The sequence below is a fragment of the Solanum lycopersicum genome, chromosome 6 (genome assembly GCF_036512215.1).
Source record: "Solanum lycopersicum chromosome 6, SLM_r2.1".
NCBI lineage: Eukaryota > Viridiplantae > Streptophyta > Magnoliopsida > Solanales > Solanaceae > Solanum > Solanum lycopersicum.
In genome coordinates, this window is record NC_090805.1 from 1,189,937 (window position 1) to 1,209,299 (window position 19,363).

At 29.6% G+C, this 19,363-nt stretch overlaps 2 protein-coding genes across 2 annotated transcripts; one reads left to right on the forward strand and one right to left on the reverse strand.

Annotated features, from left to right (window-relative positions):
* Positions 1-6,987: 6,987 nt before the first annotated feature.
* Positions 6,988-12,837, forward strand: LOC100301920 (PI-phospholipase C PLC4). The gene is made up of 9 exons (NM_001247252.3): positions 6,988-7,489; positions 8,724-8,920; positions 9,720-9,855; positions 9,956-10,204; positions 10,299-10,513; positions 10,619-10,736; positions 11,614-11,766; positions 11,836-11,922; positions 12,314-12,837. Exons 1-9 carry the CDS (start codon positions 7,175-7,177, stop codon positions 12,605-12,607), a joined length of 1,764 nt encoding a protein of 587 aa, NP_001234181.1. The 5' UTR covers positions 6,988-7,174; the 3' UTR covers positions 12,608-12,837.
* Positions 12,838-14,350: 1,513 nt separating this feature from the next.
* Positions 14,351-19,029, reverse strand: LOC100134915 (omega-3 fatty acid desaturase). Its single transcript, NM_001246862.2, is given in 9 exon segments — positions 14,351-14,723; positions 14,821-14,958; positions 15,036-15,116; positions 15,227-15,412; positions 15,507-15,599; positions 15,681-15,747; positions 15,943-16,032; positions 16,107-16,407; positions 18,849-19,029. Coding segments are annotated over 8 exon segments (1,134 nt in total). The 5' UTR covers positions 16,394-16,407; positions 18,849-19,029; the 3' UTR covers positions 14,351-14,531.
* Positions 19,030-19,363: the final 334 nt, after the last annotated feature.

A 19,363-nucleotide genomic window follows, 5' to 3' on the forward strand; every position in this document is an offset into this window, starting at 1 on the left:
AGGAAGTGATGGAGTGGGGAAGAAATATTTTTTTTCAATTTTTAAATTTTTAATTTTAATTAATAGTAATCATTTATTTAATTTTTGTTAAGATTGAATGTTTTTTTTATGTGGAGTGTGATGTCCTAATTTTTTAAAATAAAAAAGAGTGTATTATATTGATCATGATGAGATTAGTATAAAAGAGAGAGAGATTTTCTCAAGCTAAAAAATGATAATTTATCTATGAAACTCACATTTTTAATAATTTAAATATAAAAATCAAAAAAAAATATAATTATTTTAAAACTTATCTATTAATAAAAATAAAGTGTATATAGAACTTGCTCTATTGCCGGTCTTCAAAAGACTAATTAGACAGGCTTAATCATTTAACTAATTAATAGGGTAGAAATAGTAAGAAAGTATAATATAATTGCATAAAGTAAAAAAAGGGAAATAATATAGGACCACAAAAGCCAATTGAGACATGTCTGCTTCCAAAAGATGGTAATAACAACTATACTTTTGTCACCTAGTGATAATAAATATGTATTGTCTCATTTTACATGAGATAATTTGATTCGATGTAAAAAAAATTTAAAAATAAAATTTTTTAAAGCTTGTGATCTTAAATAAATAATAGAAATTTTTGTGATCATAAATCATTAATTAAGGATAAAATTAACATTTTAAAATTAAATTATTATTTACTTAATATAGAAATGTGTCATTTTTCTTAGAATAATTAAAAATAAAAATAAATCATATAAATTAAGAGAGCGAGTATAATTTTCACAATCACTATTTTCAATTCGTTTATAAAAATAACAAACATAACAAACAAAAAAAAGTTACAACTTGAAAGGTCGGTCTACAAAATAGGGCTAGTGTTCAGTCATGGTTAGTTTCATCTTTTGAAGGAAGCTTCAAAGTTCAAGGGCAATGAATACTTTTGTCAATATTAAAAAAAAATGGAGATTTTATGTTTTTTACTGTTATAGCTTTATGACGAGGCAAAAAATCAGACTCTCACGTGCCTAGTAGAGTGTGATTTCAATTTCTATAGCAGGTGAACAGAAAAGGTGCACGCGTTGGATGAATAAACAAATTCGGAGATAATTCAAACGGAATAAAATTTAAGTGTACACCGAATAAAAAGCTTCAAATTAAGGAGACAATAAATACTTTTGCTATTTTTTACTACTGAATTCTAACTTAGAACTCATTTTCTTACGATCAAGTGGATTTCGCTTCTATTATAAATTATTGTGTGCCTATTTGGAATTTTTCAAAATCAAAATCAAAAGTTTTTGTTGTAACCAACATCAGCATACCTTTTAGTTTTAGTTGACTTTAACCACACTTGTATTACCTATAGACCATAATTATCTATTATGGCCTTACACTTCTATTTCATTTATCTGAAGATCATAAGAGTTCTGTTAATTTCATATTATCCTTATTATTAAATTTATAGCATACGTTGTCTATTTAATATTAAGTAATTTTATAAGACATTGTATATTTATTAAGGAAAAAACTATCACCAGATGTGATCATTGATTAACTATTTGATGTTCCTATGTGTGCCACTTCCTGGAAACGATCAAATGAAGATTATGAATTAATCAAGTTTGGGTAGGTTTAGAAGTGTTACGATATGGGAGCAGGTTGGAACCTTTCAACTACACCTAGGTGGTTGTTTGGTCCTCCAACTCTCAGTTTTATATTGGTTGATCAATAGGTATTTGGTGGTCTTCACGGCAAGGATCTCCTTATCAGTCCTAAGGATTTACCATCCTTACGGGAAATGGATATAGATGATAAGAATTTAGGTGCATCTGAGCACATATTTTAGGTTATAAATTAAAACATTATTTTTAACTTTCACCTTTTAATTAGGTATAGTACATATATTAGACGTTAAATTTGATTTTAAATTTTAACTTTGACCTCCAACTTTCATATTGCACAAATATACATTTTAACTATCCAACCTTTTAATAAATAAACACGCAAGTTCTACTTAACAAAACGCGTGATGTGCACGTCTTTTCGAGTAATTTTCGAGGCCCACAATAGTAAAAGAAAATGCTGAAATGACAACTCTACTCTTAATAAATCCCTTTTATATATATTTTTATATTTTCAAATCAAAATCTCATATTTTAATTTTTTTTAATTCTAAAAAGTACGTGCAAAATAATTAATTAGTTGACAGTCATGGCTCACTAATACACACGGAGCTTTTGCGTTTCACTCTCTTTGGCTTCAAAAATCGCGTATTTATTTATTTAAATGTAGGATAGTTAAAGTGTCCATTTGTGCAATATAAAGTTGAAGATCAAAGTTAAAATTTAAAACTAAATTTAGGATTTAATATATGTATTATATCTTTTAATTATTATTAAAATATTTTTTAAAATAAAAATTATTCAAAATAAAATAATAAATACGAGCTATTAAAATTCTTGAAGTTTATCACCTAAAATATGTAATATTTGATAATTAACTTATTTTAAACGAAAAACCCTCAAAAATTCTGTCAAACTTAAAAAAGATAAAATATTGAATAATTTTTTTAAATATTGACCAAGTGAAAGTGAACTGAGAAAATATACAATTTTCTATGTTTACATGTGTGAAATTCAATAAATAATTGTCTGAGTTGTGTAGTCAACATCCATCTTTGCATGCCAACTGTCAATTAATGATTATTAATTAATGAATTATTAAAAAAATTATTAAATTATTAAATGTTGCATTACTCAACGTGTTCATTACGTCCAGTTCCCATGTCACTATCACTCATTAAGGGTTTGTTTTCTATTAAGATTAATAGTGTAATGATTATGTAACACATCAGTTAATAGTAGAGATTAATAACGTAAGGATTAATGGTGCATGAATTAGAAATACAGAGATTAATAATGTAAGAATTAGAATAGCAAATATTAGTTATGCATAAATTAATAGTGTAAAAATTAGAAATATTAAGATTATTTTTATCAAAATGTTTTATTTATTGTTTATCGCCTCATCTTGTATTTGGATTAAAAGCTATAAAAAAAAATTCTATATACCCTTGAATTAGTATTATGTAAGTATTTAATAGGTACCAGTCCTAATTGAAGTATTTAAATAAACTATACAGACAATTTTAAAAGGCCGCTAGCCTTTATAATTTTACACTTACCTCCCTTATTTTGATTTTTCTATAACAATTTTTTTAATCCATTAATATTAATGTAAAATAACCTTATCTTGACTAAATTGCTCTTATCTTTTATTAAAATATTCTAATTAGTTAATTTTATGAATTCGTTAGTTAACTATCTATAATTATTTTATATTTTCCTTAATAATTTTTTTTTTAAAAGTATCTAATGCTGTAAAAAAGAATATCCTTGCTATAAGAATTGAAGTTTATCAACTACACCCCAATTGGTTAATGAAAAATCTTAGGTTTTCTTCCCATTTTTTCTGTGATTATATGCAATAGTAGAGAATACATTAGAAAATTATTTATCAAATCTTTAAATTATATTAAGGGAAAATGCACAAGTATCGTTTCAACCTATGTCCGAAATCTCAAAGACATACTTATACTATACGAAGGTCTTATTACTCCTGAACTTATTTTATAAGTAATTTTCTACCTCTTTTCGCGCTACGTGGTATTAGCTTGAAAAAAGAGTTAACTAGCATTGAGCCCACAAGATAATGTCACATAGGTCGAAAAAGGTTAGAAAATTATTAATAAAATAAATTCAGGAGGTAATAAAACCTTAATATAGCATAAATGTGTCTTTAAAATTTCGAGTATAGATTGACTTTTACTAATCAATTATTTTATATATTAATTTTAACTTTTAGAATCTGAAAAACTTTTAATTGCATTAACGTGAGGCTCACAGATTTACAATGAGCATTTTCCAAATATTATTAACAACATTTCAAATTCAAATTATATTAGTAATAAGTTTTATATTATTTGAGCACAATCATATACGTGTTACATCACTGAAGGATATGATGTCATAGATGCAATTATTTTTTCTTTAACTAGCTTCCTTTTCAAATAGCGATCTACACGATATAAATTTAAATTAATTAATCATTAACTAAAATCAATTAAATTTTATATAAATATTAAACGTTGATTAAAAGTTAAATAATAAATAAATATATGCATGTGACAAGTCAAACCAAAATGACATATATTATATATAATAGTCCCACATGACCATGACCAAATAGAGGTTGTAGTGCACGTGTTTCATGTTTATTTTAAAATGTGAACAAACATTATTAAAGCACACTTTATTCTGGATATTTCTTGAACTAGTAAATACAAAAGGCTTATGTACTATAAAAAAATAAAAATTATAATATCTTTTATAAGTTTATAGTAAATGAATTATTATTAAAGTTTAATATATTTTTTATAAAAAATATTTAAAGATATATATGAAAAGATATTTTTTTAATCGTTGTTATCACGTTCAATCATTTTTATTTGCATCGACGGTGGATGAATTGATACATCATATTTAAGAAGAGGTTCCATGATGTATGTTAATTTTTTTTATGATATTTGCGGATTAATAACATGTGAAAGAGAGTTAATATTAAGTTCAAGTTATAATAAGGACAAACTCAAAAAATAGGTTTCAATTTGAGCAGGACCAAGACAAAATATGTAAACGTAAGTTGTATGACCTAAGTCATGAAGCAAACATGATGTGAGACTTGATTGCAAATCATTCCAAGAGATAAAATTTCAAGTATCCGGGATCAGTAATTCAAGAAAACAAAAAGAAATTGATTGTGATGTTACACATCATATTAAAGCGTCATAATGGACAAAATAGAGGTTTATAAGTTCATTTCTGGTGTTTTGTGAGAATGTGCCATTAAAGTTGAAAGTTAAGTCTACATAGTAGCAGTTAGACCAGCTTTGTTGTATAGACTGAATTGTTGGTTAGTCAAGAACGTTCACATCAAAAAGAAGAAAGAAGAACAAAAATGAGGATGTTGTGATCGACGTATGGACATCCCAAGAGAGATAAGATTAAGAATGAAGATATTTGAGATAAAGTTGAAGCGATTTTCATGGTGGATAATATGCAGAGAGAAAGATTGATATGATTTAAAGATGTTCAGAGAAGCTACATGAATGCCTCCAGTAAAAAGGTGTGAGGGATTGATTTTAGTGCGTTCGAAGAAAGGCAAAAACAGACTAAAAAATAATGAGGAGAGTTTATTCGATAGAACATGATGCAATTACAATTTACTGATGACATGAGCCTTAATAAAAGAATGTAAAAGTAAAGTAATAAAATTGAGGGTTAATAGGTTATCGATCATATTCCCTTTTTTTTCTTCATCTTTTTTAAATTAGAAATCTAACGAAAACAGTCTCTTTACCATCACAATCACCTTTCCTTTTTAAGTTAAGGATCTAATGAGCTATCACAAGACAAGATTAAATATGTATAAGACTATTTTTTCAAACCTTATCCGTGATAACATATTGGACTTTTGTTGTTGTTAAATAATAACATTTTAGTGTGCAAATAATAATAAAATAAAAGCTCACCAATAAGGGTTATGGTAGATTGATAAATATTTCTTTATCACTATCAGAGCTTTTGGATTCAATCCTCAAGTATGAATTAATTTTAGTTAGAGAGCGTTTTGCTTCTGTTGTGGGACTTTTCAACGCAAATTTAACTTTAATCAAATTCTAATATAAATACCAAACACTGAATGAAAAGTAATATATTTTCCAATAATAGTAACTTAAAGACAAAAATAAAATTATTTTATAATAAATAAAGACAACTAAAAAGAAAATATAACACAACACAATCATGCTAAGGGCCCGTTTGTCCATGCGATATGGTATCACGATATGGAATTATAAGATGAAATTGATTTTTTGTTTGGACATCCGATATGAAATTTTTGTGTTATATATTTTCTCATAAACATAAAAATCTCATAAATTGTAAAATTATTAAAATAGCCCAATTGTTTATTCAATCTTATCAAATAAAAAATTATAAAATCGCATAATAAATTATTACAAAGGTATTTGTTCTCCACTTAAGTAATTGTTTCATCTATCTTTAATTTAATTAAAAAAAATTGAACATAAATTGTAGTGTACTAATTTTTTAATATAATACTCTCTCATAGTACGAATAATTTTCTCAAGTTGAACTTGCATTTCTCAATCACGTGATTGAGAAGACGAACCAACATTATTACTTTGAGCCAGTTGTTGATCAATATCATCTGCAATAATATTTTTATGTTTATAGACCATAAATATTTCATTACTTTAACAATCGATTGGTGTGAGTTTAATTGACTATATGTTGGTGAGAATAATAAATTTTAAAAGGTAATGATGTAATTATAACTTTTATTTATATATGAAATAAATTGTTAGTAGATATAAATGTGGAGTTGTTTAAGCAAAATATAAATTTGTGAATTAATTTTTGTATTAAAATATCTCAAATCATGATATAGAATCATCATGTAATTCCATATCATGCTTTTTGGAGAATATGAAAACCACATCTCATAATATAAAATAGCGTAAATTGCATGTCTAAACGCTGATTTTATTTCACGATATCATATCATGATATGAGATCACATAGCCTAACGTCAATCAAATAACATTGAAATATATTTAAATTACCAATACAATACGATACCAGAGGTGTCATCCATCCAAACAAGGTGTTTTATGTATATGTGAATGGGGTATATACTTTAATGCCAAAAATCCAACAGAGTATACATCTGTCTTCTTCCAAACCTAAAACCCCAAAAAGAAAATCCAATTGCCAGCAAAAAGCTCCACTTAGTCACCTGTTCATTGACCTATCCATTCATATTATATATATATATATACATATATAATATTATATATATATGTACACACCTATATCAACACCAGTTTCTTTCATATACCCAATTAAAAACTAAAAAGTTAAAGACTTGTGGATCCAAGAATTTACACTAATTAGCTGAAAAAGATTGCAACTTTGGAGTATCCCTAGAACCCCATTAGTGTGCTCTTTCTATTTTTTGTGTTGTAACTGAAAAATTAGAACTTTGTGGGTATTTCAAGAACCCCATTAATCTCAGATTTTTGTGTTTTAACTGAAAAATGGGGAATTATAGGGTATGTGTGTGTTTCTCACGAAAATTCAAGGTAACAGAGGCAGAGCCACCAACAGATGTGAAAGAGGCATTTAAGAAATATGGTGATGGTGGGAACCAGATGAGTGCAGAACAGTTGCTGAAGTTCTTGATTGAAGTTCAGGGAGAGACCCAATTGACTGTTGCTGATGCTGATGCTGTTGTTAGACAGATCCTTCAGAAAAGACACCCCATTACTAAGTTAGCTCGCCAGGCTCTTGCTCTTGATGATTTTCATCACTACCTTTTCTCTGCTGACCTTAATCCCCCAATCAATTCCAAGGTACTCGCTCCGTTTGTTTCAATTTATTTGTCTAGTTTTGACTTATTTAAAAAGTGAATGAAGTTTTAGTCTTGAGGTTTAAAGATACTTGGAATGTACCAAAATAACATTTAATCTTCTTGTCACTTTAAATTGGAGTTGAAAGAGTTGTCCAAAAAAGAAAAAAAGTGATTATATTCTTGCTTTTGTTGTGTTGGATCTTTTGTCTTATTTAGGAAGAACTTTTAAGTTATGTGCACTGATAGAGACAGTCTCAAATTGAAGTCTGATGTGATAACTTGAAAATGGAAGCCAGTCAGTGACACTGTCAATGTATATAAGTTGAATATATTTTTGTAAAGAACATAAAGTTTGAGACTTTGAGTGAGATTTCCCTTTTTGGTTAAAACTATTCTCGGCTCTCGCATAGATGAAGAACATAGTGAAATGAGATACTTGGTGTGAACTGCCGAATCCTGTGAATCAGTGGAGTCTTTGAACACAAGTTGCGCCCAAAGCCATTAGGTCGAGGGCACGTCTCCCTGGGTGTTGCGCATTGCATTGCCCAAAAACCAAATTTTCTCAAAAGAATTTCCCTTTTTGGGTGTTGAAAGTTACTACTATCTTTTTTTAATTAAGCATTATTTGAAGTGCGTGCTTCGTATACAATGTTAACTTCCCAAGTTCTTAATATAGAGATTTCCATCACTACTCTTCTCTGCTGACCTTTATTTGCCGATCAAATTTAAGCTACTCTTGCTCTTATTGTTGGATATTTGTGTTATTTGGAAATGCATAAAGTTGATGACTTAGAGTAACTTTTCCCTTTCCTGGTTTCTCAGAAGCTGAAATTTAGTCCTTTTACCAATTAAGCATTATTTGAAGTACCTACTTCTACACATTATCCTCTTGGGAAATGGGGTGGCCAAAAAAAGTTGGAACTTAAACCTGATTATTTCTACTTGTGGAGAATGAGCAAACTTGTCCTTTTCTTTTTTGGATCTTTAATAGAGTAAAGAGGCTTGCCTAACTACAAAGAGGAAAATGGAGGGCATTCTTCAATAACAAGATCAGTAGCTAGGTCGGCACTTGGGTTTAGTGTTAAATGAGCTACTGTGGACTGAATATAGCAGAATGGATATAGACTATTATATAGCCGAGTTCAAGTATATTGGAATTGAGGTGTAGTTGATTGAATGATTGATGTTTTGCGTTTCTTGAAATATCTTTTACTCATTACGTTTGCCTCTTTCAGGTTGACCATGATATGAATGCGCCACTGTCTCATTATTTTATATTCACTGGACACAATTCTTACTTGACGGGGAATCAGCTGACGAGTGACTGCAGTGATGTCCCAATTATAAAGGCACTGAAAAAAGGTGTGAGGGTGATAGAGCTTGATATATGGCCAAACTCCGACAAGGATGACGTACATGTACTTCATGGAAGGTTTGTGCATCTCCTGCCTTTTGTAGCATTTTGTTGAAGCCTAGCTAAATTTTAGGCTGTACTATTTATTCTTCATTTATTCTCTGTAACCAAAAGTACTCTGATTTATCAATATATATACCCCACCTCCGTGGAAGTTTACTCACGGGATGTTACCACAAAATATTGATTTCTCTCTTTCTCTCTCTAGATCTCTCATCTCATTCTCTCTAAAGTTCTTGTGTTCTTTATTCATCAAGTGTGTGTGTGTGGATTCGATCCTAACACTTGAGAGTCCGTAAACTTCTATAGACTCAATCATTATATCGTGCAAGTATTATGCTATCTACTACCCATTCTGCCTTTTCCTTATTGTGCTAAACATGAGTTATTATATCTGAAAAATCTAAGGAGAAGCTTGGAAATCTCTTACAATTCTTTTTCTTTTTTTTCATTCAAGTATTGAAATTAATATTTTAAGTTTAGAGTTACTACAATGAGTTGAAGTGTAAAATTACTCGTCTTTTAGAGTTTTACTGTTCTTGAGCTCAAAAGATGAAGCTCTCAATTGGTGTTGTGCTTAAGATTGGAGTTTTGGAGTTGAATGTGCATGGAGATCATAAAATTTCTAACATGACTTGTGCGAACTTCCCGCACTTAGCACTTCTGTTCCAAATCTTTAATTAAGGACAAAAATAAGGGACGATAAGATGGCTCTTGTTGGTTGTAATCTATTAGAGATTGCAGCATTTACATTTACTAATTTTCTTGATTACTTCGCGTGAAATTTTTTTGTAAGTTGCTTTTTTGCAAAATGTAGGACAGTGACAACCCCTGTGGAATTAATAAGATGTCTCAAGTCAATAAAAGAACATGCATTCTCTGCTTCTCCTTACCCTGTTGTAATAACACTGGAAGATCATCTAACGCCTGATCTTCAAGCTAAAGTGGCTCAGGTGAGTTTCTATTACTTGCTTCTATGCCTTCTTTCTTCAGTTGTGTCGTTCCTCCTTTTATTGGTTATTGAGATGTTCCTTTCAAATGCTTTGCTTGTAGATGCTTACTGAAACATTTGGAGAAATGCTCTTTGTTCCTGAATCTGATAGTCTAAAGGAGTGCCCTTCACCAGAAGAACTAAAGCATCGTATTATTATTTCAACCAAACCTCCAAAAGAGTACCTTGAAGCCAGTGCTAGTGTTTGTAAAGACAGACGAAATAGCTCTCAGAGGTCAAAGGATTCCGAGGATGATGTATGGGGTTCCGAGCCTTCTAGCTTGACAGCTGATCAAGAAGAAAATGAAAAGGTCTTCTGGAAGTGGAATTCGTCAACCTATTCTCCTTGTATGACCTAACATGCAACTACTTATGATAGTCATGATTTGCCTTAATTTTCTGCAGAGCGATAGTGATAAAAGTTATGAAGATGACGATGACGCCACTCACAGAGGACATGTGGCATCTGCTTATAAACGCCTTATTGCCATCCATGCTGGCAAACCTAAAGGTGGGTTAAAGGAGGCATTGAAAATCGATCCTGATAAAGTAAGACGCCTAAGTTTAAGTGAACAGGCTCTTGAAAAGGCTGCTGAATCTCATGGAACCGATATTGTGAGGTTTGTATTTCAGCATAACAAAGCAAAGACAGTTGAGGTAGCTTTAAACTGTCAGTAGAGTTGTCATGGATTTATATCCTAATTGTGTGCTGAATTTTTTTCTAGGTTCACGCAAAGAAACATTCTAAGGGTGTACCCCAAAGGTACTAGATTTAACTCCTCCAACTACAAGCCACTAATAGGTTGGATGCATGGAGCTCAGATGGTTGCATTTAACATGCAGGTTTGGTTGAGTTTTCATTTGCTCACATGATACCATGTCTTTTTTGTGGTTGATGCTTTTTACTATTTGTTCAATAACATCTCATTTCGTTAAAATAATGCTGATTATTGATCAGTGTTGTCAAAGGTGCGCTTAAAGTGTGCTTAAGCATGGAAGAGAGGCTCAAAACATGTTGAGCGCTTCGCCTTGCTTAATGTGCACTTCTGTCTCGTCATCAAGGTTCTAAGGCATACTCTTTCTTGCCAATGAGCTTCTGACACTAACAATTGAAATTTCACTTTATTGTTGAAAAAGTTCAATTTCTTTGTCCATATTTTGGTCATTCATCCTTATAATTGTTTGTCTTGGACTAAACATATATATTTATGTTTTTTCTACCTTCGCTCTTTTTTTAATTAAAGCCCACACTTCATTTGCGCTCAAAGCCCAAACGGACCTTAGAGCTTTTTTGTGCTTTTTGCTTTTGATAACACTATTCTTGATATATGTTAAGCTCGTCACTCTGCTTTTCTGCATTTAGTGCTATATAGGCATATGAAATGAAGCTTTGGTTCCTTAAATTGCATTTTGTGAATTCTTAACCACACTTAGATAGCACTTGATAGAGCAAGGAACTGCAAAATCTGTGTCAAGTCAGTTGTGCTTCTTATCAGATATATGCTCGTTTGATATTCCATCTAGTTTCATATGTATTCTTCACCCCTTTCTGATTTACTGTATTGTTTCTTTGATTCCTAAACGGCTCATGCTAGTGATTCTATCTTCACTAATCCTTTTTATGAATGTATGCTATTGCAAACTTGCTGTCATCTTATCACATTTGAACAGATATTTATAAATCTTACTGAAGAAAATCGTGTATTAATGACTGTGACAGGGGTACGGTAGAGCACTATGGTTAATGCATGGGATGTTCAGGGCAAATGGAGGCTGTGGTTATGTTAAAAAGCCTGATTTCTTACTGAGTATTGGTCCTAATAATGAAGTTTTTGATCCTAAAGCAAAGTTGCCAGTTAAGAAAACCTTAAAGGTAATCAAATGACTCTGAATACAACATCATTTAATGTGTGCGAGTACTTATGTTCTCATTATTGGACAGGTGAAAGTATATATGGGAGATGGATGGCATTTAGATTTTAAGCAAACTCACTTTGATTTGTATTCGCCTCCGGATTTCTACACAAGGGTAAGCTGACTGTTCTTTCATAGGCACCATTGTTTCTTAAAAATGAGGAAAACGAGTTCCCTAATGAAGGGAAGGAAAACAAGCCCCACTAACGATATTCTACCTCGATTCTGTCCTTCCCACCCTCCAACTCAGTTCATCTTTACCCCACTCCCCATAGCCCTCATCTCCTCCATCTGACACCCCTACCTCCCCCGCCCACCTCTCACAGTATTTATTTAAATTGTATACAAATGCTTTTAGGATAATAATTATTGCTTACCTACCAAACACAAGAAAACACACTTATTTTCTAGAAAACATTTTTCGGAAAACATGTCCCTTCATACCGAACACACCCTTAAAGTTTGAAGGCATCAAATTTTAATCATGAATCCGCCTTTGTTTATAGGTCGGGATAGCTGGAGTACCTGCTGATGAGGTAATGAAGAAAACAAAGACTAAAGAGGACAAATGGACGCCTGTTTGGGATGAAGAATTTACCTTCCCACTGACTGTACCCGAATTAGCTTTGCTACGAATTGAAGTACATGAATACGACATGTCAGAGAAGGACGATTTTGCTGGCCAAACATGTATACCTGTTTCGGAGCTGAAACCTGGTATACATGCAGTTCCACTCTGTAACAGAAAAGGTGAGATATATAATTCCGCGAGGCTACTCATGCGCTTTGAGTTTATCTGAGGTTTTTTTTAATTGTTGTGTGCTTCTTGAGCTTTCGTATTTTTGGATGTCCTCAGATGATGTTTGTTTACATTTTAGGAGTTTGTAATAATGTCACTAAGCTCTCTCCTTGTGGATGAAACTTGTGTTGCAAAAGATCATTTCCATTTTAGGCTTTGTAGTTTGTACAGTATATACTCTACAAGTAAACTAGATTTTTCAAGTTCCATTTTGTGTTGTGATTGTTGTTGAATCTTTGTGAATTACAAGTCTTTTTCTGATGAGTCGATTCGGGTTTGAAATCGATATTTTGTAGTCGATACCTTGATGTAATTACCTGGTTTCTATTTCGGTGGGGAGTAGCAGATACCTAATGGGATGGGATGGAATAATTGAGGTGCGTGCAGGCTAGCTCTGTTGGTATACATACAACTTATGTTCCTCTTTAGTCAATCACAACTCATAAGGCGGCGTGGTATAAACCGCCTAAACAAAAACAACCAGTTTAGATATTTACGATCAAGAAGTATTGGATTCTCTTTCTGATATGTCCTGATAGGAAACGAAGGCTCGAATACCAACAAACGTCTATTATATTGAATTTACCCGATAAGTCCCCATGTTTGGGGTCTATCAAACATATACTAGCAATCAGAAAACATCTATACAGTTCTTTCTAGGGTCAAGTGGGGATCCAAACAAGCTTTATTGATGTGAGAATCCAATGAAAGAAAACACCATCATTAGGAGATCTAATAGCATATCAAAAGTAGATTCAGCTTGCTATGTTGTGTTTTTTGTGTTTGGAACTAGTATTGATGCTCCGACTAATTCGGGTTGCCCCACATAAGATTTATTTAAGACGAAAATGTTTATTTCCTTGAATTCGATGTTTCTGATTAAAAACGAAATTATTCCAAATACTGATAGCAAAATGTGGCAACAATATACTTGAAAGTTATAATAGTCAAGAAAGTGATAGGTTCGATTCGATTTTATGTATTATTAATTTAGTTTATCAGTTTTCGATTTTCAAATATATTCAACCAATAACCAAATCAATAATATATTTTTTTTCGGTTTTGGTCCTTAACGGTTCGATTTTCAATTTAACTAATAAGAAAATACTTATAATATGAATATATGACTTTTATAATAAATTTGATGCGAAAACACAATATATATGTGACTTTACAAATACTCATAAAATAGAAACAATAATAATAAACATGAAAAGAACTATACAAGTGGAACACGGAAAAATTATGAAGAATAAGATTCTTACTTTAGATTTTAACGTTTTGTGTAATGTAAAATTGTGAACTCAAAGTTATTGTGAAGTGTAAAATGAAGGTTAAAAGGACAAATATAGTAACTAGTAATATATTGAAATTAATATATAATATTTATGTACAAGTAAAAGTAGTAGTAAACTACTAGTCTTAATGGGTTATCGGTTTGGATAAACCAATATTAAAAATCAGTACCAAACCGATAACCCAATAATTTTATTTATAAAACCATTAAAAACCGTTAAACCTAATACCCAAACAACCACAAACCAATAACACTTTTACTGATTCGATTTATCATTAGGTTCGATTTTTTCATGCCCCTAATATAAACTATTATCACTTAGTTAATTTTATTCATTCTTTTACTACACCAAAAAAAAAAAAAAAACTTTTTGTAATGAAATACAAGTCCTAAAACAATAGAAATAATCAAGAAAACAAAATTGAAAGAAGAATAAGCCAGGGAAAATATTGAAAAGAGGATATATATTTCACTTTACTGCAAAACATCCTCTTAATATTCTATTAAATTGTTTGCAACAATTTGAACTTTTCTAAATAAAGGAAATATTTCTTGCAAAAAAACAAAAACTATTTTAGTAAATAGTTTTTATATATTCCTTTTTAAATTATTCTGGTAAAAAAAAAAGTTACTTATCCTTTTTACCAGAATCATTAAAAAGCTTAGGATCAGTTTGATAATAAACAATATCTCCATTGTCACTAACATAATGATCCTTCTTCATGCTTTTCACTAAATTTTCAACCAAATGAAATGGAATTGCCCCTGATTTTTTTGGCTCTCTATAATATTTTCCAAATACTGGCTTTGCTGCTTTTGTCTGTAAGAAAAAATAATAATAATGTATTAGTGAAATAATTGAACAAATAATTAATAAAATAATTTTTATGATCCAACGAAAAAAAAAATATTTTTACCGCTTCGACAAGGTGATAATGTGGTATTTGAGGGAAAAGATGGTGAATAACATGAGTACCAATATCATGGTGAATATTATTAAAAACGCCATAATCGCGATCAACTGTAGTTAATCCTCCTCTTAGATAACTCCACTCCTATATTTCCCAAAAGAAAAAAAATTCATTAGAAAATTTTTAAATAAATAAAAAAAATTTAAGTTATATATACCGACCTTGCCACGGTACCAAGGCAGCTTTTCTTCATGACCATGGTGATGCAAATATGTGACAGAATCCAACCACATCACAAAAATCTATCAAAACAAAAAAAATAATTCAAATTCCTATAATTATTTGTAATATATAAGGAACCACACTTAAGTTTCGACGAATTAAAAAAAGAAAAAAGTTTTGTACGACTAACCATATAGGGAATTCCGTAAAGCTTAAGCAGTTGGAGAAAGCCAACGACGGTAGAAAGATAGAAGAGGAGAGCAACCATGAGTGTCCAACACAATGTTGATGTAACAATAAATTTTCTCTCATTTTCTTGAAACAAATCACTGTATGGATTAAAATGAGAACCTTTTTTTCCTGGACTTCTCCTCATCTGTATAACCAAAAATAAAATATTATAAAAACACAAATTCAAATAAGAAAAAAAAAATAATTACTTGAAAATTTAATCAAAAAATATTATTTACCAAATACAATGGATATGCTATCAAGGGAAAAGGTATCTTGAATCTTAAAAGCTTTGTTGCATAATCCAACTCCTTGTATAGCTTTTCTGGCATCTGCAATAAAATAAAAATAATAAAAAATTTTAAAAAAATACTTTTTTTTAAATATTTATATTAATTAAGGAAAATATTTACCGGCACCCAAGATTCATCAGCTTCAACATTTCCATGATTTTGATGATGAGTTTTGTGGCTAATTCTCCTATTTTTCGAGGAAAAAAAATAAAATTTTAGTCTAAAGTATTTTACATTAAAAAAAGTCATTCAGAATAATCGTCACGTCACGTCACATCACACAACCAAAGGTCATGAAAACAACCACCGACGAACTCATATAGTACAATCGAAACATCATTAAAAAATAACGAAATCTTAATACATCGAAAGAGAAACCAACCATCCATGATAGGGCACAAGGATAAAAGAATGAAGAATATGTCCAACCACACTATTCAATAGTGCACTATCAGAAAAACTCCCATGACCACTACAAAAAAAAATAAAATAAAATTACACATCAAGTCAATTATTAAAGAAAATAATAATGTTAATTGAACTTACCAATCATGACCAAGAACAAAGATTGCCCAAAACATAGTGCCTTGTAAAACCCAATAAATTGGCCAAAATTTCCAATTATCAAAGTAAATAGCCATTGTTACCAAAGCAAAAACAATGACAACATCTCTAAGTACATAACTTAAAGATTTCCATGGATTTTTAATCCAACAATGCTTTGGAATTGCAGCTCTTATTTCAGATAACTTAAATGGAGGCAAAGCACTTGAATCAAATTTCAATTCCAAATTTTCATTTGGAGAAATAAATTCCACTCCAAGAGACCCCATTATTGTCAACAACCCTGTGATGAGAAAAAAGAATAATGCATTACTTCGTCTATTTATAGCAGACAGTTTATGAATTATTCATTAATTATAGTCAAATATACTTGTGTTTGTTATATTCAATACCCTTTAATTCTATATTTTATTTCACATAAACACATATTTGACCAAACAAATTATATATACTTTTACGAACAAACTACATTAATGTAAATATAATTAGTCAAATTCACAATTATATGTCATAAAATGCATCGATTTTGAATTTTGAGGTAATATAAAAAATAGAATTCACCGACTCTAAAATTAGAGTGGGTACATAAATAAGAAAGGAATAAAAGAATAAAGAAAAAGAGATATTTTACAAAAGAACGTAATATATTTTATTAGGAATTTTAGCAATAAAAAGTGCAGTGTGAAATGAAAGGTTGTTATAAAAAAAGAATATAACATATAGTTCAAAAAAATCAGAATAAAACATATCGTGACCGACACATGCAGTGTTTCACTTTTTATTATTAAATAAAAGTCATAGAGGAAAAACAGTTAAAACTTAGGTAGTATTATGTGATTTTAATATATTTGAACTTTATTAAATAAAGTATTTATTTAAATTAGACTGAGTTTAATATATCTATTTTGATTAGACTCTTATTTATTGCCCAAATTATTTAGTCAATTGTCCTTATTTTGTGGACTTACTATTTCTCATTTATATTTATGTCATCAAAATATATATAATACTCTAATCATATCAAGCAGTAATCGAATCATTGGAATTTATTAATATCACATATTTTAATAGCATAAAAAAGCGATATCAAATACTAAATATGCATTTAAAAATAAAAATATAACTTCACTTTGAATATTTTTTTTTTCAAAAATAATAAATTAAGAGTCGGACCAATCTAAATGAAAATACCGTGAAAATAATGTTTTAATTATGGTCAAACGGAAATAATATGAATAATAAATCAGTACTATAGTCTATGCTAACTCTTTAAAAAAATAGTGTTTTAATTATGGTCAAACAAAAATAATATGAATAATAAATCAGTACTATAGTCTATGCTAACTCTTTAAAAAAAATAATGTTTTAATTATGGTCAAACAGAATTAATATGAATAATAAATCAGTACTATAGTCTATGCTAACTCTTTAAAAAAAATAGTGTTTTAATTATTGTCAAAATAATATGAATAATAAATCAGTACTATAGTCTATACTAACTCTTTAAAAAAACAGTGTTTTAATTATTGTCAAAATAATATGAATAATAAATCAGTACTATAGTCTATACTAACTCTTTAAAAAACAGTGTTTTAATAAAATAATATGAATAATAAATCAGTACTATAGTCTATGCTAACTCTTTAAAAAAAATAGTGTTTTAATTATTGTCAAAATAATATGAATAATAAATCAGTACTATAGTCTATGCTAACTCTTTAAAAAAAATAGTGTTTTAATTATTGTCAAAATAATATGAATAATAAATCAGTACTATAGTCTATGCTAACTCTTATAAAAAAACAGTGTTTTAATTATTGTCAAACAGAAATAATATGAATAATAAATCAGTACTATACTATATACTAACTCTTAAAAAAAATAGTCCAAAGAAATTGTCCTTAATGCCGCTCAGTTCGAACAATGTAAGATATTAGGAGTCGTTTGGTTTGAATCTAAGTTATGATGAGATTATTTTTTATTGATTGTTTGGTTTGTTATATTCAAATTTCAAAATAATAAATTCTAAGAACAATTCATTTATTTACAAAAATGTCCTTCATGAATATGAAAAGTGATGTAACAAAAAGATTGAAAGCGACACTTTTATTATTTATTTATTTTATCCCAAGATAAGTTATACTGGGATTACTATACCACCCAGGAGAGGAATAACTCATCCCGCTACTAATTATTGATCTTGGATAAGTCATTCCGAACATGCTTAATTTAGTGGTACCATAATTTAATTACACGACTACTTGATATTATCCTTCAAAATCAACACCCTTAAAAACACATTAATAATTAAAATAAAAATATAAAAAAATAAAAAATAACCACTTGTAAATTAGAGTGAGACCAATCTAAATGAGAGCAGTATAGGAATAAATGTGAATGAAATAGTTATGGTCAAACAAAAAAAAACTCTTTAAGGCTTGAACAAAATTATTTTAAATAAATTATTTAAAAAAATAAATGATATTATTATTCCATTCTCAATAACTTAATCACACTAAAATTAAATGAGATTAATTATCCGTACGAGAATGATAATGGCTCCAAAATTTCATAAACAATGTAGCATTAACCACGCTACATTACTTATAATTTCACAAATAGAGTCAAAATAAGCACAATGTAGGATAAAATTAAACATCATAAATAGAAATCGAGCCAGTAAATTTCAAATATTCAGATAAGATTGAGAAAAATCGGGTGTACCACAGAATTAATGGTGCAGATGAGTTGTTGGCGGCGGGGAGAGGTGGCTGCTACCCTTATGCTACCAAGCTTGTGGTGGCAGCGCGGTGCCGTTGCCCTTTTAATAAGTAAAGAGGCGGCTGGAAGCTCTAGGGTTTTGCGGTTGATGAGAGGTTTTAGGATTTTTAACCTCCCTCTCTCCACATTAGATCTATAGATCTCTTTTTTATTTATAGTGTTATGTATGGCCTAAAATAAATACATATTTGTTTGTTTTTTTTCTCCCGGTAAGCAAGATCTCATAAACCAAATATGTGGGGCACAAATTTCGAAATTTAATCTGAAGTTAGAATTTTAGAAAATTAAAAAAAAAAAGATAAAGATAAAAAAATTTAATCTGAAGTTGAATTTTAGAAAATTAAAAAAATAGAAAAGAAAAAGATGAAAAAAAATATTTCACTTCAAATTATTTGTAAATATACTAGTAATTATAAAATATTATATGTATGGCTAAACACGGTTTTAATTTTTAAAAT

What these genes read in the sequence shown, in the direction of transcription:
- LOC100301920 (NM_001247252.3), top strand. Translation starts at nt 7,175, where the DNA reads ATGGGGAATTATAGGGTATGTGTGTGTTTCTCACGAAAATTCAAGGTA. An exon ending in ATCAAGAAGAAAATGAAAAG is followed by an intron (nt 10,205 to 10,298) that starts GTCTTCTGGAAG and finishes AATTTTCTGCAG; the next exon opens with AGCGATAGTGATAAAAGTTA. An exon ending in CTCCGGATTTCTACACAAGG is followed by an intron (nt 11,923 to 12,313) that starts GTAAGCTGACTG and finishes CTTTGTTTATAG; the next exon opens with GTCGGGATAGCTGGAGTACC.